General features: G+C 43.6%; 1 protein-coding gene across 1 annotated transcript; it reads left to right on the forward strand.

The window, feature by feature from the left end:
• The first annotated feature begins 4,291 nt into the window (after window positions 1-4,291).
• Window positions 4,292-10,010, forward strand: Lamtor5 (late endosomal/lysosomal adaptor, MAPK and MTOR activator 5). The gene is made up of 4 exons (XM_021196997.2): window positions 4,292-4,588; window positions 5,448-5,509; window positions 7,861-7,978; window positions 9,538-10,010. The coding sequence occupies exons 1-4, from the start codon at window positions 4,392-4,394 to the stop codon at window positions 9,596-9,598; spliced, it is 438 nt and encodes a 145-aa protein (XP_021052656.1). The 5' UTR covers window positions 4,292-4,391; the 3' UTR covers window positions 9,599-10,010.
• The last annotated feature ends 738 nt before the right edge of the window (window positions 10,011-10,748 follow it).

Consider the following 10,748-nt stretch of genomic DNA (forward strand, 5'->3'; position numbering starts at 1 on the left):
AACTGAAGTTAAAGACTTGGTAGTCTTTATATAAATCTCACTCCACAAAAGATGCCATCTAAACTCTCCTCTAGAAAGGAGGTCATGGGGGAGTGGGTTTAAAGGAAGGGCTGGGGCGGGGGAGGTGATAGAAATATGAGACTTAGGAGTAGACATTGGAATATTGAGGGTAGAAGGGTACTGAGAGCAGAAGCAAAAAAATGGGGAGACAAGTTGGGAAGGAAGATCAACCAAAGCAAAGTATTGTGACAATACCACAAAGAACTCCAATGTCCTTCCTGCAAACAGAGATGTTAATAAAAAGTGTCCCCAGGAAGTGCATAGCCTGTTGTGTTTTATAAAAAGATAAGAGAGGGAAGGATTATGTTTGGTGGATGTGTAGTCAGGTGTGAAGGAAAGGGGGTGCCTCCGCGGGCCCATACTGAGGCATCCCTTCCCCCTGAGAGACCAGCCACATGACAGACAGTATAGTATAGAACAGAGTTTTTTCAGGGCATGGGGAGGGAAGTTGAGAGGTAGTAGAGACAAAGAAAAGCAGAGAGACAGAGAAGAGAAGAGGCTAGAGCCATGAGCACGTGGAGAGAGACAGGGAAGGGAATGGGGAGAGAGGAAGAAGGGGCAAGAGGGCAGAGTGAGAGCAGGAAGGCAAGAGAACAAGAGGGAGGAGGGGGCAAGCAGCCCCTTTTATAGTGAGTCAGGCATACCTGGTCGTTGCCAGGTAACTGTGGGGCGGAGCTTAGACAAAATGCTAACACAGCCAGCTGTTTCTCTGTGGGCCTCACATGCAGAGATGGAGAAGGCATTCTATCCATTTCTGCTAAGTAAACACAGGAAAACTCCAACCCATCGAGGCCAAGGCTCTGATATGGGTGCTTGGGATTTCCCGCCATCATTCCAGAACCGGCTCCCAACATTCAAAGCTGGAGGAGTCATCAAGGACCCTGAATGCTAAAGAAAGCAGAAAGCGAAGCAAAGCCAGACGTCCCCCAGAAGCACCGCCATAGTTCCCAGCACCTAGCTGCTTCCTTAGCTTTCCTTCCCTTCCACCCGGCGGTGCAGGACAAAAGGAAGCGAGACAGAGAGACAACAGCCTATCCCTGGCACTTCCCACATGCCAAATCCTCCCTCTTCCTGATTTTTTTCTCTTCTGCTGAAAGGCCTAGCTTAGACCTTAAGAAGCTGTAGGCTTTCTAAAAATCTTTTAATCATTTTTCTGGCTTTGAGATTATTTGATATACCCTGGAGACATATTTGACAATACAGGAGCCAATGTTCACTCAAGGGACTGAGAACTTGAAATGTGGTCAGTCTGAACTGCAATGTGCCAAAGTGCAAATACACTTCATATTTTAAAGACTTAAGATGGGAGGGAAAAATAATGTATTTTTTTAAAGTAATTATATATTGAAATGACTTCTTTGATACACAAAATCGTGTTAAAATTAATTTCTTCTGTTTTCCTTATGTGGCTCCCAGTCTATTTAAAACTACAGAGGTGGCTCACATTATATCTGTTTGGATAGTAATGTGAGGTTTGCAAAGGCAGAACTGGGCTAAGGGTAAAGCTCAGGCATAGAGTACTTACCTAGCAGGAATAAGGTCCTAGGTAAGCGCCTCAGTGGATGCTTGGCGCTTTACAGAACAAAACCAACAAAACAGAATGGTCAAACTGAGCCTCTCAGTTCAGTAACATTTTTACCGCTTGAGACCACAGGGAGGCAGAGCTGATACTGTTTCCTCAGGCACAGTGTTTGCTTTCTTTTAAGACAACTGGGGCAAACTTTGCTTTGAATAGTATCTAATAGGTTTTTAACCACAAAGTCTTATTATGAGCCCCAGGCTAGCCTTCCTAGCCCAGCCTCCCAAGTACTGGGATCACCAGCATGCCCTCTGCTCCGCAGCTCTAACGCTATCTTTTAAGGGTATCTCTAGAGTGCTGTTCTAAAATCTGAATAGCCCACATTATGTCACCTGATAACTCGAATAATTTCTCCAAAGCACGTACCCCCAAAGCCCAAATTACACCCCATAAATTGGAATCCCAAGAAAGGTAGAATTCTAGAGCCAGGAGCTGGGGAGATGTCTCGTTCAGCATTCTTACCTTGCAAGCTTGAAGACATGGGTGTGGTTTCCAGATCCCATGGATAACTGCCTGGGTGTGGTGACACACAGCGTAATCCCAACACTGAAAAGGCTGAGATGGGTGGGGACAGGGAGATCCCTGGGGAAGCTAGCCAGTCAGGCTAGTCTAATCAAGCCCCAAACTATCGATAGACCCTGTCTCAAAAGAGTTTGATGGCACCTGAGGAACAAGACAAGGCTGACCTCCGACCCCCAACTACACATGCACAGACGTGCATGAATATCTGCAAACAAACACACTGAATCCAAGCATACACATGCATCAAGACACACATGAACATACATATAAACACACAATTCTGGAAGCATAGCTAAGTATGGGGTTCATTTTACAGCATTAGAAGGCTGAGGCAGGAGAATTACATGTTAGAGATAAGCCTGCGCTGCAAAGTTAAAAAGCAATAATAATTCTGCAAGCTTCATTTTTAACAATATGGTAAATGGTGAGCGGGTGGCTAAGTCTTGGCCTCTTCTATTATGGGCACCAGATCAGAAAACAGACCGAGTAAATGCCAGGGATCAGATTGCTAGAGGAAGCTTAGTGCAAGGCACACTACACAGGAAGGGGTAGAGATGAGCCGTGGGTACACCCTCATTTTCATAAACCCTTCTTCATGTAAATGGTATATATATATATACATATATATATATGTATATATATGTATATATATATATATATACCAGCACTTTTGACCAAATAATTCTATTTCTAGTAACCAACCATAAAGAAAAAATTTAAATGCACAATATTGAGCTCTAAGAATATTCAACCAGCACAGTACCTGGTACCACCAGGACAGAGGGTGGGGAGGGGACACAAGAGCAACTTAACTGGTCACTAATAAACAGTAAGTTCACTTTAGGTGTAGCTATGATAACAAATTTGGTGTGTTTTGCAACTATTACAAACAAAGTAAATAAAAACTTACTGTCATGAAAAGATATTTATAATAAATTCTATGAAGAATCCCTGTTACAGAATTCAGAATTGTATATACAGTATGTACGTTGATCTTGCTTCTAAAAAACATTTCAAATAATACATTTGCAAAGATAGCCATATGGAAAAGATATTCTCCAAAGTATCCTTATTGAACTATCATCTCTGCACAGTAGGACTACGTGTGGTTAGTTTATTTTAAAGTTTTTAAACCAGGCATGTTGGTGTGATCCCAGCACTTGGGAAGTAAAAGCAGAGGGCAATACTTCAAGGCCAGCCTCAGACACACTGCAAATTTGAGGGCAATGAGGGGGTATATGAGATACTGTCTCTAAAACAGAAAAGGAAATATAAATTTTAAAACTCAGTTATTTTAAAGTAATAATACATGGTCTTCACTAACACCTAAAACTTAAACCTAATTTCTTCCCCCTAAAACTTCCAACGACCTAGCTATTAGAAGTATCAAGGCAAATTAAATATAGCACATGGCAGTAAATCACAGGTCAGAAGTGGGAGAATTCGAGGCCAACCTGCACAAACAAAGAAGGTACCAAAGAAGGTACCAATGCTAAGATTCTGACACTTTCCCAGCACGCAGTTTGGGGTTTCAACCTGTGCCATCTCTTCCTTTAGTCCCGTGTGTGCACCCCTCCCCAACAGTCCTGTGTGATAGGTTACTTCTCCAATGTGGGTGAAATTAATCGAGTTAAACCAGATTAGATTATGTTAAAGGCTGGTTTATTGGGAAGCTGCTCTCCGGTGGGTGAGTTCACTGGCCCCAAGGACAAAGGCCAGGGAAGTTTCCTGGGGAAGGGAGAGAGAAAGAGAGAAGGGGGAATGTGTGCAGAGAGGGAAAAGGAGGAGACCAAAATGTCTGGATTCTATAGGAAGGAGCCTCTGAGGGAAGGGCAGCCCAGCCCCTGGGCTCGAAAGTTCAGGGTTGGGGGCAGGGTTTGCCAGGTGGGGACTGAGGGATGCAGGGAGAACCTGGAGGCCAGGTCTGCTTTGGTGGGTAAAGTATACACCTCAGCCTTTTGACCTAGGGTCAGAAACCGAACACTGTCTTGTTCGCGACTGGCCTATTGCACAGATGAGACCATGCCAGACCTGCCTGGTTACTTTAAAATTTAAACCAGGTCTACCTCTGGTTAGGACTGGAAATTGCTTGAACCAAAATCCAAAGGTTAAAAATCACTAAGACCAAGTGCTAGGCCAGGAAGAGGCCCCGGGGCCCGACTACAGATTGCTCTGAAGGCCCGGTACCCCAAATCGAACGCCAGCCATCACTGGTCCTGCAGCCTTAACTATGTCTTTTCGTAAAGAGCGCGGACGCGGCACGGCGCTGAATTTGGTCCCTCTGGAGACGCCGTCCAGGCGCCCGCCTCGGTCAAGTCACGTGACAGCGGTTTGCGGCGAAGGAGGAAGTGTTTTGCTGCGGGGTCCTGGGCTGGGGCGGACAGCCTGCGGGATGGAGGCGACTTTGGAGCAGCATTTGGAGGACACGTGAGTAGTGCGTGAGGCCGGTCCTGGGCTCCGGACAGGGGAGCTGGAGTGGGACAGCGGCATGGACGGCGAGTGTCTGCGGAAGCGTTTGGGGCACTCGGGGCGGCTAGCGGGTGACTTCTGCCTACGGCCGGGCCGCCCCTGACTGGGTAGTAAAGTTTCGCTAGGCTCGGTGAGCATCCTTATGGAGCTAGAGTCTAGCGGGCCCAAGCCAGAGGTACCCAATCACCTGTCTTGTTGACGTCGTCCGCAGAGTCGAGCAGCTCTTGAGAAGTTTGGGAAACGGATTAAGTTTGGGGAAGGAGGTCCCGGCTGTGCTAAATCGAGTCCCCGCAGTGCCAAACCACACGCACGCACATCTTCCCGCGTTTGTGACCCGTCAGTTACTCAGCGCTTGTGAAGTAAATACAGCCGTAAAGTTTTTCGGCTATCTCTGTAAAATTTAAAATTGGGAGGCATAAAGTGGCTTACAAGAAGACACCTCCCCCTTGAGCTTCTTAATCCCCTCCAGGAGCAATTCCCGTTACTGAGATTTTTAACAGTTGCCTTCGGGAGTTGCTGTCCTAGAGCATGCTTCTATACCAAGGACAGAACCCTAAAGATACCTGCCTTGTTTGTGGCTTTGTGAAGCAGAGGTACCTGCCACAGTCTGTTGTGAGAAAATGGTTTGGTTTTTTTTGGTTTGTTTTGTTTTGTTTATTTAAACTCACGGTTTTTCCTCTGAAAGGGGGCGAAAAAAATTTAAAGGCTGATTTGAAGTGCTTAATACTCGGTGCATAGAAAACCTGTTTGTACTACAATAACTTGAAATATTTGCTTCACATCATCTGGTTCATCTTTCTTGTGCTCCCAAAATTAGAATGAAGAATCCATCCATTGTTGGAGTCCTATGCACAGATTCACAAGGACTTAATCTGGGCTGTAAGTGTCTCCTACCAGCCTCCCTTTGAAGTTCTGAGAGCCTTAACTTACCCTATTTTCTAGCTTTTATTCCTGTTACCTTTGGGGCGGGCATAGAGAGTATCTCCAAGTAAGAGTAGATAGTTGAAGCCTTTCAATTGCTTTTTAAAGGCAGACATGTTCTTCCCAGTTCTACAACTGTTCCTACTAAAATGGTTTTGAATAAAATTTAAGTGGTCTAGAAAAGGGCTTTAGATAAGGACATTTTTTTTTTTTTTTTTTAAAGATTTATTTATTTATTATATGTAAGTACACTGTAGTTGTGTTCAGACACTCCAGAAGAGGGAGTCAGATCTTGTTACGGATGGTTATGAGCCACCATGTGGTTGCTGGGATTTGAACTCTGCACCTTCAGAAGAGCGATCAGGTGCTCTTACCCACTGAGCCATCTCACCAGCCCCAGATAAGGACATCTTTACTGAATGCATTCCCTGTGCAGGGAGACAGCCAGGCTACACTATTTCCTTAATTGCCTCAATAACCCTGAAAATGGATGAAGCTAGCTTAACAGCCACTCTCAACAGTAAGTTATTGTCAGTAAAAATAGGGATTTCATAGTTAGACGCGTCTGACTTCAACCCCATTCTCTGACGCTGTCTGCTAGCAACATGAGTGCAGAACAGAAGGAGTCTCTTGGGACTTCAGTTTCTTCATTGGGTTATTTTATTTCATACATACATTATGTGTGTGTTGGGCTCTTTTTTTTTTTTCCGAGACAGGGTTTCTCTGTATAGCCCTGGCTGTCATGGAACTCACTTTGTAGACCAGGCTGGCCTCGAACTCTGAAATCTGCCTTCCTCTGCCTCCCGAGTGCTGGGGTTAAAGGCGTGCGCCACCATGCCCGGCTATGTGTTGGGCTCTTAATTACCAGACACCATTCTTTTTTTTTTTTTTTTTAACTTATTCTACGTGGTCCTGACTGTCCTGGAACTCACTTTGTAGACCAGGCTGGCCTGTAACTCACAGAGATCTGCCTGCCTCTATCCCTTGAATGCTGGGAACAAAGGTGTGCACCACCACGCAGCCAGGCACCATTCTTAGTGTTTTTCATTATAAAACGTACATAACCCCCCTTCCCACCCCCACCAAAGCCCTTTATGGTCAAGAAATTTAGCAAGCTTAAATACCTTGACCAGGGTCAAACACCTAATGAATGGTTAAGATAGGATGTTTTTAAAGCTGGCTCCAAAGCTTAAAACACCCATTACAGAACCAATATGTATGTGTGATGTTCAATAAATTGTAGCAATTACAGATAAGGAACTAAGTCCAGAAAGGTAAATAGCTAAAGTTAATTAATGTCAGAAACTGGTAAACCCAAGAATTCTTATAACTGATGGAGGTTTTTAGAGCTCTGATCTTTTGCTGGTATGATACCTGACAGAAGTAATACAGTTATGTCTTATACAAAAAGCAGCCATTTGGAACAAAGGTAAAATTTTTTTTGAAGCATTTGCCAAGTCACCATGAAAACTCTTTAAATGCACACGTGGGAAGAAAAAAAAAACTAAGTAAAACCTTCAAGGTGTGAGGTTGCTATTCCAGTAGACTTCCAGGCTGCACTTTGGCCACGGGTTTTTAATGTAGTAATAGTCAATCAGAATTTCTGCCAGGGTGGAATATTGTCTACTACCTTAGTTTTAGGTGTAAGCAAACCCCTTTATTTCAGGGATCTATAATAAGCTTGGTGCTTTTGTGCCTAAAGCCTGATTTAATTAATAATACAAGCTAAAGCAATAGTAAAGAAGCGGGGGACATTTCAAAGGAGCCCAGCTAGCTTCTGCTAGCAGAAATAGTTGCTCACAGGTCTTCACATATGCTGGCAAGGTGATCTTACAACTGGACTTCTGAGTAATGGCTTGTTCTTTGAGGTTGAGCATAGGAAAAGAAACTCTAAAGATTTCCCATAAGGAATTAATTAGCATCAACAAGCCCCTTATCCATACTGAATGCTTTTTGTCACTCTTGCCTTTGAGTTTTTGATTTCAGCAAGGTTCCTATAAAATAGTTACTACCACCAGACGACTTGAATTACAGCTTCCTTATATGCTTGAGAAGGTGTTTAGAGATAGAATAATTAGGGGAATAAGTCTGAAAACTACATGTCATTTACGACTTTGCTGATTTAAGAACAATTGCCAGACTTTCTCACTAATGGAATCAGCTGAGTACCAGGTCAGGGAGATCCTTTCATGTCAGTACTTAACCTAAAGGCAAAAGGCCGTGAGCTGAGTTTCTTTTTCACAAATAATTCTGGAGGAGATAAACCATTGGTTTATATTAATTTTCAGACCCTTCTCACTATTCTCTAGGCCGTGGCACCCTGTCCGATGAGCATGCTGGAGTGATATCTGTTCTAGCCCAGCAGGCAGCTAAGCTAACCTCTGACCCCACCGACATCCCTGTGGTATGTTTAGAATCAGATAATGGGTGAGTACATACCAGCACACCCCTTTCTTTTTGTTCTGAAAAACTTGATTGGGCTCTTTCCTGCATTCAGTGGTAGTTCATTAGTCAATGGACCACAGAGCCATTGGACATCCAGGCCTCATGACAGAACTTCATTAAAATGAGAACTATCAGTTTGCCACCCCAATAAAGGAAAAACAGTAAAAACACAAAAAAATGATTAGTTGCATAGAACTCCCTAAAGTAATGTCTTAAAGATATGCTAAGTGATAAAAGGAAGAAAACAAAAGTGTGGGGCTGGAGAAATGCCAGTGCTTAAGATGAGTGCAAGCCACAGTCCTGAGGACAGGAGCTTATACACTAGTACCCCAGCACCCACACAACAAACGCCTGTAACCTCAGCCCTAAGTCAGGGGCGAGGGGGAGGGCGGAGACGGGAGGGTTGCTGGGGCTGCCTGTCCTCCAGTCTAGCAGAGAAAATGAGGCTGGGGCTCAGGGATAAGACCACACATCAAAGGATAGTTGCACAGTAATAGAGGACACCCAGCACCTTCTTCTGACCTCTGTGCCTGTACATAGGTGTGTGTACATGCACACACTTGTATGTGCACACCTGTACAGAGATAGAATATATGAACCTTAAAAAATCATACTATGGTCAGTTTGGGGCATGGGAAAGAAGAGGATATTAATCTTAATGTATGTATAATATATATACAAATTAAAATTAGAACCAGGAACCAGCAAGATGGCTAAGCAAATAGATACGCTGGCTGCCGGGTCTGATGACTGTAACGCCACACCTGGAACCCACGACTGGGAGACAAGCACCCTGACGTCGTCACGCAGGCAGTGGCACACATACAGACCCCCAAAATAAGTAACATAAATAAGAATTAAGAGCCGGGGAGGCAGCTCAGTGGTTGAAAGCACATGGCACTCTTCCAGAGGCCCTGCGTCAGTTCCCTGCACCCACAACCGCCTGTAACTCCAGCTCCAGAGGAACCAACACTGCTCTGGCCTTCTCAGGCACCAGTGTGCATAATGACTCTCCCGGACAAACACATACATATATTTTTTAAAAATCTAATCTAAAAATTAGGATGAGGAAGGAGGCTAGGCTAGTGATAGCATGTGCAAGGCTCAAGATTCTAACTCCAATACCACCAAAACCTCCAGGAAAAAAACATCAGAATCATGTTGAGTAGTAGGGTTAAGGATTACTTTAAAAAGGTTTTTTTAAAAATTTAAAGGATTAATTTCCTTTTTATGTTAGATTTGCCCGCAATCCTCAACTGTTTCATGCCCATCTGTACTATTTATTTATTCATTTTTCTTAGAGGAAGACTTGGCTCTTGGTTTGAGAATGTAGTCCCCTTTATGGTGGGAAGTATGGAGAGGTTATGGTAGTAGGGGTTGGTGACAGACACTTCTTAACAGGGACTGTTCATATTTGCTTTTGTATGTAGATATAGATAAATATGCTGTCATCTTATATACTTATAAACTAAATATATTAAACTTACATTTAAGTCACATGCATTAAGAGTTTGCTGAATATTTTCTTTTTGGCTTTTCAGGAACATTATGATCCAGAAACACGATGGCATCACAGTGGCTGTGCACAAAATGGCCTCTTGACATCTGATGCCCGCTCTCTCTCCAGTGGCCTCTCACCGGGATTCAGTTATGCCTGTCTCAGTTCACTTATAAAACTATTAAAGTTCCAGAAACAGGCCATTCACTTAATGTCCAATGTGGACTCCCTTATTTATATAATAGCCAGTTACCAAGACGTCAGTTAGAAAGGAGCATGGTGGCCTTGTTTGGGCTTTTGTCACTCTGCTCTTGGTTATTTTGTCACTCTGCTCTTGGTGACAGTCACTGTAGTCCAGGATCACAGCCCATCGTGGACTAGAACTATGTAGCCCAGGCTGACTTCAAATTATGGTCTTCCTGCTTCAAACTCCTACATCCTGGGATTACAGCGTTTGTCACTAAGGTCTAGGTCACTTTGTATATAGAACTTCGTTGTGGTCAATAAACCTGTTCTGAGGAAAGTTTGGTTCATTTCTGGTCTTTTAAAATTCCTACTTAGTGCTCATTTTTCTTTTTTCAGTTATTAAATTGTAAAAAAAAAATTTTTTTCTCTAAAAGATCTTTATCCCAAACTACTTATTTCTCTTTCAGTGTCTTAAAATGTCTGTTTTCTTATGCAAGGGAATATGGACCAAATATTTTCCTCAACCTAAGTGACAAAGGTAATATCATTGAGTCCTTAGTAAGACCAGAAACTATTTCTCATTATAAAATAGGATAGGTACTCCTGGTTGTTGTGTGTAACCAAAGCCTAGGAGCTAGCATGGTCACCATCGGAACTTAACTGATGGAAGGCCGTGTGCTTTGGTTGGTTGGTGGTTGGTTGGTTGGTTTTTCTGAGACAGGGATTCTCTGTGTAGCCCTGGCTGTCCTGGAATTTGGTAGACCAGGCTAGCCTCAAACTCAAGAGATCTGCCTGCCTCTGCCTCCCAAGTGCTAGTACTAAAGACATGTGCCACCACCGCTGGACATGGATGGACTACATTTTTAACATCACCCAGACCGTCGAAGAAATAGGCACGATGGACAAATTTTTTTACCATTTGAGAGTAAAAGTAGTCTTTAGCCTTCAGAGATTCTCAACAGTGCTGCACAGCACGTGAAAAGGAGTGTGTGCGTTATGTTGCTTTATGTATGCTGTGTGTGACTTCACAGTGTGTGTCTGCTGAGATAAGAAGACAGCTTGTGGGAG

This window comes from Mus pahari, chromosome 4, assembly GCF_900095145.1.
Source record: "Mus pahari chromosome 4, PAHARI_EIJ_v1.1, whole genome shotgun sequence".
In the NCBI taxonomy this organism is placed as follows: Eukaryota; Metazoa; Chordata; class Mammalia; order Rodentia; family Muridae; genus Mus; species Mus pahari.